The sequence below is a fragment of the Bufo bufo genome, chromosome 2 (assembly GCF_905171765.1).
Source record: "Bufo bufo chromosome 2, aBufBuf1.1, whole genome shotgun sequence".
Taxonomy (NCBI): Eukaryota; Metazoa; Chordata; class Amphibia; order Anura; family Bufonidae; genus Bufo; species Bufo bufo.
Window position 1 is genome coordinate 578,862,417 of NC_053390.1, and position 20,841 is coordinate 578,883,257.

A 20,841-nucleotide genomic window follows, 5' to 3' on the forward strand; every position below is an offset into this window, starting at 1 on the left:
CGTGATATTTGATTTGAGACCCTGAGGTACCCCTAGAAAGAAAACCCCAAAAAGTGACCCCGTTTTGGAAACTACTCCCCTCAAGAAAAAAATCTACGAATGAAGTGAATGCTTTTACCCAACAAGAGTTTCATAGAATTTAGAAACACATGGCTGTGAAAATGAAAAAGTAACTTTTATTTCCAATATATTGTTGCTTTACCAAAATTTTTTATTTTCTCAAGGGGTAATAGGAGAAAATGCACCCCACAATTTGTTATGCATTTTTTCCTCAATACGGCAACGCCATATATGTGGTCGTAAACCGCTGTTTGGGGACATGGCAGCATTCAGAAGGGAAGGAGCGGCATCAGGATATACTAACATTTAATTTGCTGAAATTGTTTTTAGGGACGTCTGTGAAGGTTCTTATTTATCCAGGTCATGGTATATCTGTAAAGAATAAATCAAGGCAACTGGACTTACTGTAGATTTCTTGAAAACATTTCACTCGTTCTTCCAACGAGCTTTCTCAATTCTGAGTGACTGTACAAGAATTCTTTGGGATTAAATATGTAACTGAATCAACATCTGGTAATTATACCCAGCATTGGGTCAGAGGTCATTATACCCAGCATGGGGTCAAAGGTGTTGATTTCATTATTCTAAATGGAGTCAGTAGATGATAATGACCTCCCAGAAAAAGGTGTCAAGACAGCAAGACAGCATTGTATGTGGCAGACAATAGAACTTGTGGGTATCCAGATTGGGCCTTTGTCAAAACAGAAGGAAGGAGAAGAAAGAGCACCAAGACTACCAGTGAAGGCGAGAAGCATGACAAACGCAAGAATATGGTTATCCCAAATGTAGCTGGGGTGTCTAAGAAACTCAAAAGGATTTTTAATAAACATCACATCCCTGTCTGCTTTAATTCCAGCAACACACTGTGGCAACAACTGGTTCACCCAACAGACCCAACGCCTAAACACAAGATGGACAACATTGTGTACGCAGTGTACTTACATCTAAAAGAAACAGGTCACACCTTTGAAGACAGTCAAGTACGTGTTTTAGATAAGGAGGCCGATTGGTACAAATGAGGTGTGAAGGAGGCCATCTACGTAAAAATGGAGAAGCCAAGCTTGAATAGAGGCGGGGGGGTAAGACATCTATTGTCTGCCACATACAATGCTGTCTTGACACCTTTTTATGGGAAGTCATTATCACCTACTGACTCCAATTAGGATAATGGAATCAACACCTTTGACCCCATGCTGGGTATAATGACCTCTGACCCCATGCTGGGTATAATTACCAGATGTTAAATCAGGTATTTAATATTTAATCCCAGAGAATTCTTGTACAGTCACTCAGAATTGAGAAAGCTCGTTGGAAGAACGAGTGAATAGTTTTCAAGAAATCTACAGTAAGTCTAGTTGCCTTGATTTATTCTTTACAGATATGTTTTTAGGGACCATAACATTTTTATTTTTTCACCAATTTAGCTGTGTGAGGGTTTGTTTTTTGAGGGAAAGGCTGTAGTTTCTTTGGTATCATTTTGGAGTACATACGTCTTTTTGATCATTTTTTATATCATTTTTTGTTGAGATGAAGTGGGTAAAAATTGCAATTCTGTCAGTGTTTTTTATTTTTATATTATATAGGGTTCCTCTTGCGGGAATTATGATAAGATAATTTTATCTTGTGGGTTGATATGGTTATGGCGATACCAAATTTATATAGTTTTTTTATATTTTACTACTTTTTCAGCATAAAATCACTTTTGTGTTTAAAATAAAAAAAATTGTTGCATCGTCATATACTAAAGTCCATAACTTATTTTTTTTTCCGTCAATGTAGCTGTGTGAGGGCTTTCTTTTTGCAGGATGGGATGTCGTTTTTATTGGTATCATTTTGGGGTACATACCCGTACATCTTTTTGATCACTTTTTATAACATTTTTTTGTGGAGGTGAAGTGGGTAAAAATGGCAATTCTGTCAGTGTTTTTTTATTTTTATTTTTTATGGAGTTTCTCTTGCAGTAAATATGATAATTTTGTTCTGTGGGTTAATACGGTTATGGCAATACTAAAGCACTCTGATTGGTTAGTCTCCAGAGACTAGCCAATCAGAGTGCTTTCCGGCAAGGGACCACTCAGATTGGTCCCTTGCCGGCTTCCCAGGTGTCTCTGCTCTCGGGGAGAGTGGAGACACCAGGGCTGTGACACTTTGTAGTGTCACAGTCCCTGTAAGCAGATTGGACGTGACTGTACTGTTAAATGCAGGATGCAATAAATTACTTGTGATTTGGACGCACAGTTACGTCCATATACGCGAAGGTGTTAAATGCTTCCTGTTTAACCCAGCAAAATGTCCTGCACCAGTTTAAAAACAATAAAATAGACAAATCACTAGGTCCAAATGGTATACGGTACAGCCCGAGTGCTGCAGGATTAAGTAATGCAATTGGCAATTCCTTATTTATAATATTTAAGAATTCCTTATTGAGAGGGTCTGTTCCACAGGACTGGAGGATAGTAAATGTGGTGCAATATTCATAAAGCGGTCAGAAAGTGAGGCTCGAAACTACAGGCCTGTTACTTTACCATTCATTTGAAGGTGAAGAGATGATATACTGGAGTATTGTAACTAGTTCAAGACCAGGCCATTGACCTATTCTCCCTTCCTGACCAGACATATTTTCTGGTTTAGTTTTTTTTTTTTTAAGTATATGCATCTTCAAAAGTAAATGAAGAAGCTATTGCCAAGAGGAAAATATGATGTAATCTATAGGTTCTCATGACAAGGCACATATGTTTACTGGTGAACACATAGGTTTACTGGTGAACGATTTGAAAAATGGGGCTCCGGCATTTGGTCCAAACTGGCTGTTGTTTGAAGGGGTTAATGGAGAATGATATTATCCCCATCATGTCACCTGCCATTGGCTTTTTTCTAATCCTCCTCCACCATTACACCCACATTATTTTTGAGTGGGTCAGCACTTCAGTTTTAAGTTTCTTATTATTTATGTACTTGAAAAAAATATTTTTGTGTTATCTTTGTTTTTTTGGGAATGACAAATTGGCCTAGTTATACAGTTATTCATATCTCACACCCCGAACCCGAACCCAATTGAAGTCAATGGGGACCCAAACTTTTGGCCACTAAAATGTCTCTAAAATAGTCCTGGAAAAGGGCTAGAGGGCTGCAAAAGGCACCAAAATGTGCTTAACAGCATGGCAATTGTTCTGCAAACAAATATGGATAGGGAAATGACTTAAAATAACATAAAATACAGAAAAATTTAAAAATAAAAATCTGGATCTAGGAGTAGGAGGTTGAGGAGGCGGTGGATGGGTGGATGTGGCGGTGTAGGTTGACGTGGCGGTGTAGGTGGAAGAGGCGGTGAAGGAGGAATAGGTAGTCAACACTGATTTGTGTTATTTTTTTATTTTTTAATTGGGGTATCCCCAAAATATTGGGACATATAACAAAATAAAACAAAGAATAAGTGCACTTGAGTACAAGAATGGATGGTTGAGGCTGGTATAAATTTCTATTCTGGACAAAGTACGGACAAGTCCTGTGGGATCCATGCCTGGTTCATTTTAATAAACGTAAGCTTGTTCACATTGGCTGCGGCCTGTGATAATGCTCTCTGCCGTGCTAAACACACGTTCACACTATACACTGGCTGCAGGGCAGGTCAGCACCTCCAAGGCTGACAAAGCTTTTCCACATTTTTGCCATGCTAACCCTGCCTTCCCAGGTGCTGGCGGTGCCCCAGCTACGTTGGCGACCTCTTCCTCCTCCTCTGCCTTCGCCTTGTGCTTTCACTGTTCCCCCCGCTGTCAGGTGGGAATGCCATCAGCAGCGTGCGCTTGTAGTCGCGCATCTTCCGATCAGTAACAGATGTTTTCACTAAATTTAGTTCCCTGTCAGCAATGCAGAGCAGGCGTTCATTCACGGTAAAAGGGGGTTCATGTCACCCAGCAATAGAACAGAGGATTTTGAGAGAACGAGGCCCATGTCACCCAGGAACAGCAGGGGTTCATTCACGGCAAAAGGGGTTCATGTCACCCAGCAATAGAACAGAGGATTTTGAGAGATTTAGGCCCCTGTCACCCAGGCACAGCAGGGGTTTGTATACGCCAAAAATGGTAAAATGTCACCCAACAATTGAAAATAAGAATTTTTTCCATTTAGGGCACTAAAATTGGCACTTTTTTGCATTAAAATGGCTCTAAAATAGTCCTTGAAAAGACTAGAGGGATGTAAAAGGCAGTAAAATGTGCTTAAGAGCATGGCAACTGCTCTGCAAACAAATGTGGATAGGGAAATAACTTAAAATAAAATAAAATAACTAAAAATTACAAATTATTAACCTGCAACTCAGAGAAGGAGGTGGACATGGAGTCGGAGGTTGAGTTGAGGCGGTGAATGTGGTGTTGTAGGTGGAGGCAGCAATGGAGGAGGAGGTAGCCAACAATCTTATTATTTTTTTTTTTTATTGGGGTAGGTAGCCCCCAAAATATTGGGACAAATAAAAAAAAAGAAAACAAAGAATCATTGCACTTGACTTGAGTACAAGAATGTATGTTTGATGGTGGTATAAATGTCTATTCTGCACAAGGTACAGACAAGTCTGGTGGGATCCAAGCCTGGTTCATTTTAATGAACGTGAGCTTGTCCATGTTGGCTGTGGACAGGCGGCTGCGTCTGTCTGTAATGACGCCTCCTGCCGTGCTAAATACACGTTCAGAGAGTACACTGGCTGAAGGGCAGGCCAGCACCTCCAAGGCATACAGGGCAAGCTCTGGCCATGTGGACAATTTCGAGACCCAGAAGTTGAATGGGGCAGAACCATCAGTCAGTACGTGTAGGCGTGTGCACAGGTACTCTTCCACCATGTTGTTCAAATGCTGCCTCCTGCTAACACGCTCCATATCAGCAGTTGGAGTCGGTTGTTGCGGCGAGGTGACAAAGCTTTTCCAAATGTCGGCCATGCTAACCCTGCCTTCTGAGGTGCTGGCGCTGACACAGCTGCATTGGCGACCTCTTCCTCCTCCCCTGCCTTCGCCTTGTGCTTCCACTTGTCCCCCGGCGTCAGTCGGGAATCCTCTCAGAAGCGCGTCTACCAGCGTGCGCTTGTAGTCGCGCATCTTCCGATCACGCTCCAGTGAGGGAATTAAGGACGGCACATTGTCTTTGTAACGGGGATCCAGCAGGGTGGCCACCCACTAGTCAGCACACGTTAAAATGTGGGCAACTCTGCTGTCGTTGCGCAGGCACTGCAGAATGTAGTCGCTCATGTGTGCCAGGCTGCCTAGAGGTAAGAACAATCTGTCCTCTGTGGGAGGCGTATCGTCTGCGTCCTCCGTATCCCCCCAGCCACGCACCAGTGATGGGCCCGAGCTGCGTTGGGTGCCTCCCCACTGTGAACATGCTTCATCCCCATCCTCCTCATCTTCCTCCTCCTCGTCCTCCAGTAGTGGGCCCTGGCTGGCCAAATTTGTATCTGGCCTCTGCTGTTGCAAAAAACCTCCCTCTGAGCCACTTCTAAAAGACTGGACTGAAAGTGACCCCTCTTCCTCCTCCTCGTCCTGGGCCACATCCTCTTCCATCATCGCCCTAAGTGTTTTCTCAAGGAGACATAGAAGTGGTATTGTAACACTGATAACGGCGTCATCGCCACTGGCCATGTTGGTGGAGTACTCGAAACAGCGCAACTGGGCACACAGGTCTCGCATGGAGGCCCAGTCATTGGTGGTGAAGTGGTGCTGTTCCGCAGTGCGACTCACCCGTGCGTGCTGCAGCTGAAACTCCACTATGGCCTGCTGCTGCTTGCACAGTCTCTCCAGCATGTGCAAGGTGGAGTTCCACCTGGTGGACACGTCGCATATGAGGCGGTGAGCGGGAAGGCCAAAGTTACGCTGTAGAGCAGACAGCCGAGCGGCGGCAGGATGAGAACGCCGGAAGCGCGAACAGACGGCCCGCAGTTTACGCAGCAGCTCTGACATGTCGGGGTAGTTGTGAATGAATTTCTGCACCACCAAATTCAGCACATGCGCCAGGCAAGGGATGTGCGTCAAATCGGCTAGTCCCAGAGCTGCAACAAGATTTCGCCCATTGTCGCACACTACCAGGCCGGGCTTGAGGCTCACTGGCAGCAACCACTCGTCGGTCTGTTGTTCTATACCCCGCCACAACTCCTGCGCGGTGTGGGGCATGTCCCCCAAACACATCAGTTTCAGAATGGCCTGCTGACGTTTACCCCTGGCTGTGCTGAAGTTGGTGGTGAAGGTCTGTCACTTACCGGATGAGGAGGTAGTAGAAGAGGAGGAGGAAGCCGAGTAGGAAGAGGAGGCAACAGGAGGCAAAGAATGATGCCCTGTGATCCTTGGCGGCGGAAGAACGTGCGCCAAACAGCTCTCCGTCCGGGGCCCAGCCGTCACTACATTTACCCAGTGTGCAGTTAGGGAGATATAGCGTCCCTGGCCGTGCTTACTGGTTTTACATATCTGTGGTTAGGTGGGCCTTGCCACAGATGGCGTTGCGCAAGGAAGGCACGGCTCTCCTGGAGAAGTAGTGGCGGCTGGGAACGACGTACTGTGGGACAGCAAGCGACATGAGCTGTTTGAAGCTGTCCATCTCCACCAGCCTGAATGACGGCATTTCAAAGGCCAGTAGTTTAGAAATGCTGGCATTCAGGGCCAGGGATCGAGGGTGGCTAGGTGGGAATTTACGCTTTCTATCAAAGGTTTGTGAGATGGAGAGCTGAACTCTTCCGTGTGACATGGTGGAGATGCTTGGTAACGGAGGTGGTGTTGTTGGTGGCACATCCTCTGTTTGCTGGGCAGCAGGTGCCAACGTTCCTCCAGAGGTAGAGGAAGAGGCCGAGGCAGCAGCAGAAGAGGGTGCAGGAGGGGCCTGAGCCCTTTCTTGGTTTTGAAGGTGCTTACTTCACTGCAGCCCGTGTCTCGCATGTAGATGCCTGATCATCCAGGTTGTGCTAAGGTTCAGAACGTTAATGCCTCGCTTCAGGCTCTGATGGCACAGCGTGAAAACCACTCGGGTCTTGTCGTCAGACAATTGTGTGAAGAAGTGCCATGCCAGGGAACTCCTTAAAGCTGCCTTTGGTGTGCTCGGTCCCTGTTGACGGTGGCCAGTAGCTGGCAAACTGTTTTGGCGACGGCTGCTCTGCTTTTGCACCCTGCTCCCGCTTTTGCTACGCTGTTGGCTCAGTCTCACCACTGCCTCTTCCTCCGAACTCTGAAAGTCAGTGGCACGACCTTCATTCCATGTGGGGTCTAGGACCTCATCGTCCCCTGCATCGTCTTCCACCCAGTCTTCCTCCCTGACCTCCTTTTCGGTCTGCACACTGCAGAAAGATGCAGCAGTTGGCACCTGTGTTTCGTCATCATCAGAGACGTGCTGAGGTTGTATTCCCATGTCCTCATCAGGAAACATAAGTGGTTGTGCGTCAGCGCATTCTATGGCTTCCACCCCTGGGGAAGGGCTAGGTGGATGCCCTTTGGAAACCCTGCCAGCAGAGTCTTCAAACAGCATAAAAGACTGCTGCATGACTTGAGGCTCAGACAGGTTCCCCGATATGCACGGGGGTGATGTGACAGACTGATGGGCATGGGTTTCAGGCGCCACCTGTGCGCTTTCTGCAGAAGACTGGGTGGGAGATAATGTGAACGTGCTGGATCCATGTCGGCCACCCAATTGACTAACGCCTGTACTTGCTCAGGCATTACCATCCTTAGGCCCGACCACATATCGCTGTAGATTCTGGCGGCTACTGGGACCTGAGGTAGTAGGTTCAGTAGGACGTGTAGCTGTGGCAGAACGGCCACGTCCTCTCCCTGCACCAGAGGCTCCACCAACACCACCACCACGACCATGACCACTTCTCTTATTAGATGTTTGCCTCATAGTTAGCGTTCACAAAGAAAAGTAAAAAGTGGTTAGGTATGTTAAAAATAATTAACCGCCAATATAAACCCTGATGTAGGGTATTGCACTCTATTATTATTTTTTTAAACTCTATATGACAGCGGTATTTGTGGCCTAAATGTGACAGTCACCTATGCAAGTGTAATCACAGATGTGCAGTATATGAAAAAAAGGTTTTTTTTAACAATAGTAACCTAATAGCTGTATTTGTGGCCTAAATGTGAGAGTCACCTATGCACGTGTAATCACAGATGTGCAGTATATGAAAAAAAGGTTTTTTTTCATCACAGTATCCTAAAAGCCTTATTTGTGGCCTAAATGTGACAGTCACCTATGCACGTGTAATCACAGATGTGCAGTATATGAAATTATTTTTTTTTTTAACAGTAACCTAATAGCCGTATTTGTGGCCTAAATGTGACAGTCACCTATGCAAGTGTAATCACAGATGTGCACTATATCAGAGGGTTTTTTCACCACAGTATCCTAAAAGCCTTATTTGTGGCCTAAATGTGACAGTCACCTATGCAAGTGTAATCACAGATGTGCAGTATATGAAAAAAAGGTTTCTTTTAACAACAGTAACCTAATAGCCGTATTTGTAGCCTAAATGTGACAGTCACCTATGCAAGTGTAATCACAGATGTGCAGTATATCAGAGGGATTTTTCACCACAGTATCCTAAAAGCCTTATTTGTGGCCTAAATGTGACAGTCACTTATGCATGTGTAATCCTAGATGTGCAGTATATGAAAAAAAGTTTTTTTTTAACAACAGTAACCTAATAGCATTATTTGTGGCCTAAATGTGACAGTCCCTTATGCACTTGTAATCCGAGATGTGCAGTATATCAGAGGGATTTTTTACCACAGTATCCTAAAAGCCTTATTTGTGGCCTAAATGTGACAGTCACTTATGCACGTCTAATCCACAGTAAGCAAAACGCTGTATTTCTGGACTAGCAGACATGCAGATAGATAGTGCTGGTACACTATCGTTGCATAAAATGGCTGCCAATTATGTATTGATATTGACAAACTGAAGTAAAAAAATATTAGTTTTCAGCAGTAGTTGGCTCAGTGCAGGCTTAAAAAATTTGTGCACTGCACCCACAAAACACATTTGATGTACTTCGCTGAGTAAAAAGGCAGTTCTTTATAATATTTCTCCCTGATCTCTCCTTGACAGCAGCTGCAGCCTCTCCCTACACTAATCCGAGCAGAGTGACGGGCGGCGCTACGTGACTCCAGCTTAAATAGAGGCTGGGTCACATGCTGCAGTTGGACAATCACAGCCATGCCAATAGTAGGCATGGCTGTGATGGCCTTTTGGGGCAAGTAGTATGATGCTTGTTGATTGGCTGCTGTGCAGCCTTTCAAAAAGCGCCAAGAAAGCGCCGAACACCGAAACCGAACTTTTACGTAAATGTTCGGGTTTGGGTCCGGGTGCGAAAAACATAAAGTTCGGTACGACCCCGAACTTTACAGTTCGGGTTCGCTCAACTCTAGTTACCAGTAGATAACAATTATTTCCATGTAAACTGTATATAATATTATAGACATATATTCTATTTTTTTCAGGGTTTTCCTTTCCAGATTAAAAAAGAGTAGTCCTTAATAAATAAAATAACCTTTAAGTTGTTGATTACATTTTTAAAAATTTCATAATGACCATACACTTTAAGTTTATGACATGTGGTCCTCGGCTTCAGGCCTCATGCACATGGCCGTTGCAATATGCGGGCACCGGCCGTGTGCTCCCCGCATAACGGACGCAGACCCATTCACTTGATCCGTTGTGTTTCTGTCCATGCCTCCACACCGCAATAAAATAGAACATGTTATATTTTTTGTGCGGTGCGGATGGATCACGGACCCATTCAAGTTAAATGGGTCTCGATCTGTCCCGGCCACTGAACAGACGTTGCCCGTGCAAATTGCGGTCCCCAATGCACAGAACGGCTGCACAAAGGCCGTGTGCAAGAGGCGTTAAACACACACTATTGTAAATGCATAAGGTTTGAAACAGGAGCATGTTAAGGTGCCCAGATCTTAGAAGACGACAGATACCCTGAGATCTCTCTGTGCCTTCTGCAAGGCATTGATGCTGCACCCACCACTAAGTTCTACTTAGGGTCAGCTCACACCAGTATTTTTCCCCAGAATTTCCAAGGCTTCCCCATTGCTGTGGTAAGGATTACGGTAATTCCACAGCAAAATACTTGTGCAAAATAAGCTGATTTTGCTGATTATAGAGTCCCCCACAGTGGAAAATATGACATTATAATCATGACAGTCTAGATAGCTTGTAGCATAAATGTGGAATTTGACTTTAAAATAGATTGCACAATCACTGGAAGGTATTTTCAAACTGTGCAACCCAGGTGTGTGCGTTTAACCTCATTTAAAGGATAACTTCTGATTCAGGTAATTTCTCAAAATAAGATGACACGTAGGTTTAATCTGGTGTTTTCAGCATTTCCCTCTGGAGTCTCTCTGTAATTTTTTTTATGAGCTAGTGGGTGGTGACTAGCTGGTTGCATGCTTGCCAATACACATGACATGGATAAACAGAGGATCCTGATTCTTAACTCTTTGTACCCCAACCTCAGGAGCAACAGCAGTAATGGAGGGCAGTACACAGTAGCAATAAGCAGTTTAGATGTCAATCCAGCAGTGAAGTTAGACATTAAATCACTTACAAATCAGCAACAGACCGTCAGTCTCCCTGACTCTATATGTCTCCAGCAGCCTCTCCCTTCATCTCTTAACCCCCTCTCCTCTCCATAGACTTCTATGTAATCTGATCCTTCAGTGAGCAGGCAGGCCATCTTCATTGAAGGTAGATCTAAACAGTGAATTGAGAGTTAGTGAAGAGGAGCAGGAGAGGAACTGAAAAAGAGAAGAAGCATTTTTCTCTGATAAGATGTCTTACAAAGTGTGTGTTCATTTATAAAAAAAAAAAATGAAATGACAGTTACTCTTTAAAGGGAATCTGTCATATTGAACATGGTGTGTGAGCCTCTAGGCAGCATGTTATAGAGCAGTAGGAGTTGATATGACTGATATATAGTTTTGTTGGATCAGATTCAGATTAAGTAGTACTTTATTCTTTTAAATTCCTTCTCATTATTGGCTTTGAAGTCAGTGATTGACAGCACGCCCTCTATGACTGTACATACAGAGATAGCTGTCAATCACTGATAGGACCGCCTCTTTGACTTCAAAGTCTAGAATGAGCTGGAATTTAAATGAATAAATTACGAAATTTATTAAATCTTTTCCCATAAAACAATATATTAATCTGCTCCACTTCACCTGCTTATAACATGCTGCCTGTAGCTTATATTGCATTTTCATGGTGACACGTTCCCTTTAAGATCACCTGATACTTTTACAATTCATTACAAAAAACAAACACAAATATTTTTATTAGTTTTATAAAGATCTTTAATAAATTTTACTTTACATTTCAGCTGAGGGAATAGATGAAAGACCCAGTACGCAGTTGTGTTGGGAAGGGTATGAGGACAATGAAGAAGACCCATATAGTTTAATTTATAATGATGATGATGAACTGTACATTGAGTTACCTTATGAAACCGCAGAAGAAGAGAACCCAAGAGAAAGAAAATCTTTTATTGTACACAGAGCTCCAGCCCCTGCACCACGCCCACAAACTACAGCTCCAGATATTGAAGACTCCTACATCTCACAAGGTAAACAAATTTTTATTAATTATGTACAGCAGATATTTTTCCTTGCATACCGGTATACAGAATTTTAATTAAAACATTTAGCTGATTAAAAATGTAATATATTTCTACACCCTTTATACAAAAAAATTTATGTTAAAGGGATTGTGCAGCGGATACTTATTGATGACTTATTCTTCCCTGGAGGCACACTCTAAGGCCTCATGCACACGACCGTTGTGTGCATCCGTGGCCGTTGTGCCGTTTTCCGTTTTTTGTCGTGGACCCATTGACTTTCAATGGGTCTGTGAAAAAATCGGAAAATGCACCGTTTTGCAGCCGCATCCGTGATCCGTGTTTCCTGTCCGTCCAAAAAATATGACCTGTCCTATTTTTTTGACGGACAACGGTTCACGGACCCATTCAAGTCAATGGGTCCGTGAAAGAACACGGATGCACACAAGATTGGCATCCGCGTCCGTGATCCGTGGCCGTGGGTTACTTTCATACAGACGGATCTGAAGATCCGTCTGCATAAAAGCTTTTTCAGAGATGAGTTTTCACTTCGTGAAAACTCATATCCGACAGTATATTCTAACACAGAGGCGTTCCCATAGTGATGGGGATGCTTCTAGTTAGAATATACTACGAACTGTGTACATGGCTGCCCCCTGCTGCCTGGCAGCACCCGATCTCTTACAGGGGGCTGTGATCCGCACAATTAACCCTTCAGGTGCTGCACCTGAGGGGTTAATTGTGCATATCATAGCCCCCTATAAGAGATCAGGGGCTGCCAGGCAGCAGGGGGCAGACCCCCCTCCCTCCCCAGTTTTAATTTCATTGGTTAATCGCTCTGGGGCTCCGATCGGTAACCATGGCAACCAGGACGCTACTGCAGGCCTGGTTGCCATGGTTACTTAGCAATATTACAATATTAGAAGCATCATACTTACCTGCTGCGCTGTCTGTGACCGGCCGGGAGCTCCTCCTACTGGTAAGTGACAGATCATTAAGCAATGCGCCGCACAGACCTGTCACTTACCAGTAGGAGGAGCTCCCGGCCGGTCACAGACAGCACAGCAGGTAAGTATGATGCTTCTAATATTGTAATATTGCTATGTAACCATGGCAACCAGGCGTGCAGTAGCAACCTGGTTGCCATGGTTACCGATCGGAGCCCCAGCGATTAAACTGGGACTCCGATCGGAACTCTCCGCTGCCACCAATGATCGGGGGGGAGCCGCACACTGGCCACCAATGATATTACAATAGAGGGATAGGGGCCGGGGGGGGCCACACACGGGCCACCAATGATAATACAATAAAGGGAGGGAGGGGGGGCCGGGGGGGGGGGCCGCACACTGGCCACCAATGATATCCAAACTGGGGAGGGAGGGGGGTCTGCCCCCTGCTGCCTGGCAGCCCCTGATCTCTTACAGGGGGCTATGATATGCACAATTAACCCCTCAGGTGCTGCACCTGAGGGTTAATTGTGCGGATCACAGCCCCTGTAAGAGATCGGGTGCTGCCAGGCAGCAGGGGGCAGCCATGTACACAGTTCGTAGTATATTCTAACTAGAAGCGTCCCCATCACTATGGGAACCCCTCTGTGTTAGAATATACTGTCGGATATGAGTTTCACGATCTAACTCATATCCGACAGTATATTCTAACATAGAGGCGTGATGGGGACGCTTCAAGTTAAAATATACCATCGGATTGGAGAAAACTCTGATCCGAGGGTATAATAGGGACTCCTGACTTTACATTGAAAGTCAATGGGGGACAGATCCGTTTGAAATTGCACCATATTGTGTCAATGTCAAACGGATCCGTCCCCATTGACTTGCATTGTAATTCAGGACGGATCCGTTTGGCTCCGCACGGCCAGGCTGACACTGAAACGACTTTTTTTTCATGTCCGTGGATCCTCCAAAAATCAAGGAAGACCCACGGACAAAAAAAACGGTCACGGATCACGGACCAACGGAACCCCGTTTTGCGGACCGTGAAAAAATATGGTCATGTGCATGAGGCCTAATGCTGAGGCTCCTGCCTGATAGTAGTTGGGTGCCCTTGGTGTGGTGTTATGGGTTTGGTGTGGGTGCATGGCAGGAGATGTAGGTGCAGTGGCCGGCGTATGAGGCTAGAGCCAGTAACCAGGCCAATTGTAAAAAATAAACAAGTTTCTCTTTACTAAAGTGCAGAATAGCAATTGTAGTACATCCAATGATATCAAGGCAGTGGCGTAACTACCAGGGAAGCAGGGGAAGCGGCTGCTTCGGGGCCCGGGCTGACAAGGGGCCCGGGAGCAGTGTCTCATACACACACACTTACTGTGTGTACATCATTTGACGTTTTCAGGCCGGCCCCACCCCCGAAAACAACACCTCCAAATCCCCTCCCCTTTACATTTGGTGCGGTCACATAGGGGCCCGCCCCCCTCCCATCCATCCTACTTCCCCATTCATTAACACAGGGCCTGCTTCGGCGGGCGACTCCGTCCATGATTATCTGCTGACTCGCTGCCTCTTCTGCCTGGCATAGTGTGACACTTGCCAGAGAACAAGTCGGCAGCACACTATGCAAATGAATCTCTTCAGGCAGCACAGTGGCAGCCCGCCCCCAAATGAAGTCCTCCCCAAGGGGCGGGGAGGCTGGGAAAAGAAGCACAGCAGAGGGCGGAGGGAGGCACAGCAGGCATGCACAGCACTCGTTTTTTCAGGTATGTGCCTGGGCCCCATGTTCCCCCCTCCCCCCCTTGCCTGCTGCAGCTGCACCTGCACTAGTGCACAGTGGTTCTGGGGCCTCTCTGGGCATGAGGAAAGAGGAGGGCAGGGCAGAGTCAAAGTAGTTAACCCTTTCCTCCTCTCCCAGTCTGTCAAGTTCACAGACTGGGAGAGGAGGGGAGGTAAGACCAGGTACAGCAGCAGGCAAAGTTCTGAGTGTGCAGCCATGGCAGGCTGCAGCATGTAGCTGCCATCCCAGTCCCACCAGCCTCCTATATAATAAAATGCATTCATCTGCTTCTGTTATAGTACAGGAGGCTGGCAGATGCTGGGATCGCCCCCTGGCAGCTGCATGCTGAAGCCTTCAGCATGTAGCTGCCAGGTAGCCAGATCACAACCTCTGCCCACGCTTCCTCTGCCAGCCTCCTGTACTATAGCATGCGGGACATGGCAGCCTCCCCTCTCTGCCTCCACTGCTCTGCCATGTACTAGTGCTTATTATGGCTTTCTCTTAAGTTACATATACACAAATGTGATGCCAGGATGGTTCTGGGCTGGCATCGGGTGCATGCATATGTGTGCCATAATAAGCACTAGTACATGGCAGAGCAGCGGAGGCAGAGAAGGGAGGCTGCCACGTACCGCATGCTATAGTACAGGAGGCTGGCAGAGGAAGGAGTGGGCAGAGGTTGGGATGAAAGTTCCAATCACCCCCTTTCACAGTGTTTTAAATATAGGTAAATAAACATAAAAAAAAAACATTGCTATGTCCAAAAATGCCTTCACTATTAAAAAATATAAATAATTTTTATTCAAAAAGGGTACCAATAAAAACTACAATTCATCCACCTGAAGAAAAGCTTCAGCTCTTTAGGCAGAAATCTAAAAAAAAGTTTTAGCTGTCAAAAAAGTGATAAAGAGAAAGAGAGGTTTTTTGAAAGGTTTTATTTTAAGTAAGGGTCCATTCACACGTCTGTTGTTCTGGGTCCGCATCCGTCCCACAATTTTGCGGAACAGGTGCAAACCCATTCATTTCAATAGGGCCGCAAAAGATGCGGACAGCACACCGTGTGCTGTCAGCATCCGTAGTTCCATTCCGCGGCCCCCGCAAAATAAGATGGAACATGGCCTATTCTTGTCTGCAATTGTGGACAAGAATAGGCATTTCTATCATAGGGAACTATCAAAATGCGAAACGCACGCAGCTGGTATCCATGTTTTGCGGACATTTTGTGGACCGCAAAACACTTGCGGACATCTGAATGGACCCTAAGGGAGGGGGGCCCTGTAAAAAATTTGCTGTGGGGCCCAGTCAGTTCTAGTTACGCCCCTGTATCAAGGCACAGTCCCAAGGCAAGTCACAGTGTAGTCTCTTACCAAAAGCTCTATATAGGCAATCAGCAACAATTATGATAATAGAAGTAGCAATACCTGAGCTCCTTCGAAACACTTTGCAACCTTTCCAAGATGATTACAAGCATGCAAAACTCACTTAATATGGTAGGTGTCCCAGACTTAAAACCATCCACTCAGGGATTGTTCCCTCAACAGGAATAATGCTTCATATGGAGATAAACTATCATTTGCCCTGAATGGCAGACAGAGCTCAAGCTAAAGTGGCTGATGCAATCCTGACTAGAAATCTCCACCCTCGGAGGGGAAAGCTAATTCAGAGCATAATTAAACAGTGCCACCGACAGACAGCTTTTGAGAATATGAACAAAGTATAATAGAAAGCATGAACAGATTAAATAACATCATATCAAGAACAATTTCCAAGTTCCCTGTTCTGGGGTACTGCAATTCCTCTTCAATATTACACTGCATGTTGTCTCACTTTCAGAGGTGGTGCAGTGCAATTAGAAATGCTCGTCCCATTAAAGTGAATGGTATTAGCATTTATAAATATACTGCACTGCTGCTGCAAGTGGCCAAAATGACAGGACCCAAAACTGTGTGTGAAGGAGCCCTTAGGTTAGGGCACACATAAGATTTTAATGGCATTTATGTGCACTTTTGCATTGTTAGTTTTTTCGTACCTGTGGTTTTTGGGGCTCTTGTGGTGCCTTCTCCTAGCTGTATCTCACTACTCCATAGTTTGACTGTTAGTCATTGCTCCTAGTTGTTACCACCTGCTAGACTTGGTATATTGTACTTGCATGCATGCGATTATCTGGTATTTAAAGAGGTTCTCCGGGCTTTAAAAAATAATTCAGCAGCCTTCTCACCAGTTGTGGGAAAATAACCAGGTCAGTACTTACCCTTCTGTGGAGCCACAGATCCTGCTTGATGTGTTCAACATCCTTCCTATTCAATCACATTTATGGTAGGCAGCTGAACAGGAAGACCCATGAATACATCTGGTCAGGACATGAGCGAAGTAGTTGGTCTGAGTAGAGCAGAGATAGTGGATTTGATGGCCCAACAGAGGGTTAAGTACTAACCAAACAGGTCAATATGTTCCCACAATAGGTCATAAAGTTGCCAGATTTTTTTTTTAAAGTTCCGAGAACTGCTTTAAAACATCAGCGCACAGGATTTCCTGCCGTTGCCTACCTCCCAACTTTTTGGTCTGTCAAAAAGGGACACTTATGCTTCATTGTGTGAAAGCTCCATTATTCCTGCATATCTATACAGTTTAATAGTTTTCTCTTACAAAATAGCACAAAAATAATATGAATATAGAAATTTCTAAAATCCTAATTGCATCAAATAATGAAATAATATACCAGACATGCTCAAATATACAGAGAGGAACCAACCAAACACTTTCTGCGTCAATATTGTGAATGTAATAATGCAAATCTATACCTCAGATCAAAAAGAGGGACATTTAAGGAGCAAAGAATGACAGAGGGACTTGGATCAAAAAGAGGCACTGTCCACCCAAAAGAGGGACACTTGGGAGGTCTGCAGTTGGGGGCTGATGATTTGAAAGGCATGTCTGAAGTTGTTTGTGACCAAACTTGTCTTGCTACCTCACTACTGTCAAACAACTCTGCCTACTACAGTTCTACTTGTATATTCTTTACTGAGCTTTTGCTTTTCCAGCCTCTGCGGCTGCTGCACTTGGAGACTATTCAGGGACAGAATTCTACCTCTTTTGATGTCCAGATTTGGATTGTATCACTAGTATCTTGATTTCCAGTTAATGTCTTCCGATCAGAGACTGAATTACTAAATGGCAGATACTTGTGACCTATACTTACAATGAGTGCTACTGTATAGGTTCACAGTGGTATCTGTGGCTCATAGGCTCCACGTGCACCTGCATGTTACTTTTTTTCTGGATGCCTCTTTATTGAAAAGTGTGGTCTTCTAGTCAATCTCATACAGTATACTGACGTTTACCAGCCTGATGGAGACAAAAGGACACTCTTTTGGTCTTCACCAAATGAATGAAATATGTTTGACATACATTGTCGGACTGGGCTGCCTAGGGCTCACCAATAAAATTTATTTTGGGGGTCCTACGTAGGAATACATTCAAATATTTTCTGCTCACACAGCATCAGATAGCAGCAAGACGCTACAAGATGATTGATTATGGGATCCCTGGAGCGACTTTGAGAAAGTTGGTCAATGGGAAAAAAGGATACTGACTTCCCTATCTCTGTATCTATAAGACTTCTCAGCCACATGATACACCTATAATAATAAACTGGGTAGTTTCTTAAATAATGTACCCAGTTTTTTATATCAACATAGTCTAGTTGAGGTGCTGTACACTGCTTATCTATATCTAATGCAGTAAGTCTACTGTGTTATGTGCCACTTGTGTAGGGAGTGGGAGACGAGGTGCCCACCTTACTCAGGGGCCCAGCGGGAGAATCACCTGTACACCTGTAGGTCAGTCCAAGCCTGTTGACATATGCTCCAGGAGCAAGTGGACCCTACCACTAATACTTTTATTATTAGTATCAGCAAAGAATCAATCTCCTCTCATTTGAGAAGACTCAAATCTGCAAAGTGAGAGGAGGAATGTACATTTTGCTGTGTACAGGTATAATGTTGTCCCTTTGGTTTTTCACAGTATGAGAGCTTCAAATGAAAGCAGAGTACAAATGATGGACCACTGGAGAAAAGGCAGCAAATGTGAGAACTTCAGTCATAGGGATTTCATAGCAATGGGGCTTTTTCATCTTGTTATGAGATAAAACCTTTCATGCATTCTCTTGTGGACACGAAGGTTGATACATAAAATCTCGGTAGCTAATTAAAGAGTACAGTTCAGGAACAGAACACCAAGCTGTCTCACCAGCATCTGTCTTACACTCCAGGGAGCGTTTTCACGGTTATCAAAAATCCCTGATTTCACAGCATCAAAAATTTATGTTTCTGAATAAAAAGACAGAGGCAAGCAGCTGTCAGAAGCAGAAATCAAGCTTTAATTTGACATTTTTCACCTGAAAGGCTAGAGTGCTTGTTTATTACGGGAGCATAAGGATCTTTCCTTTAAGTTATTAAATATACAAAGACCAGTGGAGTAAGGCCAATAGAAGCAGACCAGGCAGCTGCTATGGGGCTGTCACGAGGGTGTCAAGAGACACGTCTGACTCCGTTATACCCGGGGTCAGGAAGTCGCAGCGGGTGGCTGTGCGCTCTATGTATAAAGACAGTGCTGTTTCTTTATGGTAGCTTTCTGGGTTTGCCTTGCAACCCTTTTTGGCTCACTCAGGGATCCGTAGCTTCTCCTCCTCAGCTGTTTCTTGTCCAGCAATCCCAACCTCCTTATATTCCCTCTCCACTTCTCTGGTTGCCATATATAGAGCTTCCTGCCTGGACTTCTATACTGACCCACTGGAGCTGAGTAGCTGTGATGCCTGGTTGTTGTTCCAGAGCGTTACCCTCCGGATCCCTGTTGGGCTTTTTGTTGTCTGCAGTTGTCACCCACCTGGGATTATATGTTTTGTCTGTATTGTCTGTCCTCTCCTTGGTGTTTTCCTTTAGAGTCAGTGGTGCGGACTAGTGATCCCACCGCCCTGTTCACTACGTAGAGCTCATCTTAGGGAAAGCCAGGGTTTAGGCACATGATCGGCGTACGGGTGAGAAACCCGTCTAGGGACGTCAGGGCAGTCAGGTGCCAGCCTCAAGGTGAGTCAGGGGTCACCACCTTTCCCTCTCCCTTGGACAGGGCCTTCCCATTTCCCTCCCTTTGCGTGACGCCGGTCATGACAGGGGCCTGTGGGTAAAAGGGTCCTGCAGTGAACCAAAGGCCCCGTCCCCTAATTACACTCATTACTGTCCAGCTCCAGTATAGCACCCCTATCACCACTGGAGAAAGCTAAAGGACCTGTGATGATGTCATCAAAGATCCAGTATATCTAGTAAAGGAACTGCACAAAGAATGGTGTAGTTCCCAGGTAAATAGGAGCATCTGCCAGGACTGTGATTAGTGTAGAGAGAATCAAGCTTCGGATCCAAGATCCAAATTCGATTCGTTCAAAACTTCGTTTGAATGCTGTACAGAGATTAGTCTCTGTACAGCATTCAACAGTATGGGCTCCGGCGATACTTCGGTGAATAACTTCGGATATCCATTTTTAAACTTGAAAACTATTTTAAAACTTGAATCCGAAGTTGGCTTCGGTACCAAGTTGCCAGCCGGTACCTAAGCCAATTTCGAATCCAAGTTTTAAATGTTTTTTTAAGTTTAAAAATGGCAGAAGTTATTTACCAAAGTCTCGCAGGACTTCGATGATAATGAGTTTAACCTCGCATGAGCCCATACGTTTTAAAGCTGTATGGAGACAGAATACGTAAAGCATTAAATCAAGGTTTAGAATGAATCACCTTCAGAGCTTGATTCGCTCAACACTACCTGTTATGATATCATCTTCAGCATCACAGATCCTGTACATCTAGTAAAGGAACTGCATAGAGCATAATATAGTTCACAGGTTAGATAGGAGCATCTGCTAGGATCTGTGATGACATCTTTATCATCACAGGTCCTGTACATCTAGTAAAGGAACTGCACAGAGCATCTTCACAGGTCCTTCAACCCCCAACAGCGCACAATGAGCTCTCCACTGAGACTAGAATGCAGTGGTAAGATGAGGTCCTCCTCCTTTTCTCTTCATTTGCACCCCATTCCCTATTTTTACTCATATATCACTCATATACATAGTACATACATAGCAGACAGTTGCAACCATACCTCCCAAATTTTGTAAATAATTAAAAGGGACAGTAAGGGACTAGGCCTCTCTTCCAACTCCACCCAAAATATAACTAAACACCTAATCCCACCAGTCCCTTAAATGACCCCACATAGTAATTATTCTCCCTTTATGCCACCACACAGTAGTTATGCCAGAATTGTGCCTCCATCACAGTAGTTATGCCCAAATATGTGCCCATAACAGTAGCATTGCCCAGATATGTGCCCCCTCACAGTAGTATGGCCCGCTGTGCCCCTCACAGTAATATGCCCATCTTTGCCCCCTCACAGTAATATGCCCAGCTTTGCCT

General features: G+C 44.8%; 1 protein-coding gene across 3 annotated transcripts in view; it reads left to right on the forward strand.

The window, feature by feature from the left end:
• Positions 1 to 20,841, forward strand: part of BANK1 (B cell scaffold protein with ankyrin repeats 1) — a 713,259-nt gene that overhangs the window by 580,078 nt on the left and 112,340 nt on the right. For all 3 annotated transcript variants that reach the window (XM_040418216.1, XM_040418217.1, XM_040418218.1), the window contains one exon: positions 11,420 to 11,662. In XM_040418216.1, coding sequence (XP_040274150.1) covers positions 11,420 to 11,662 — 243 coding nt within the window. The remainder of the gene's footprint in view (positions 1 to 11,419; positions 11,663 to 20,841) is intronic.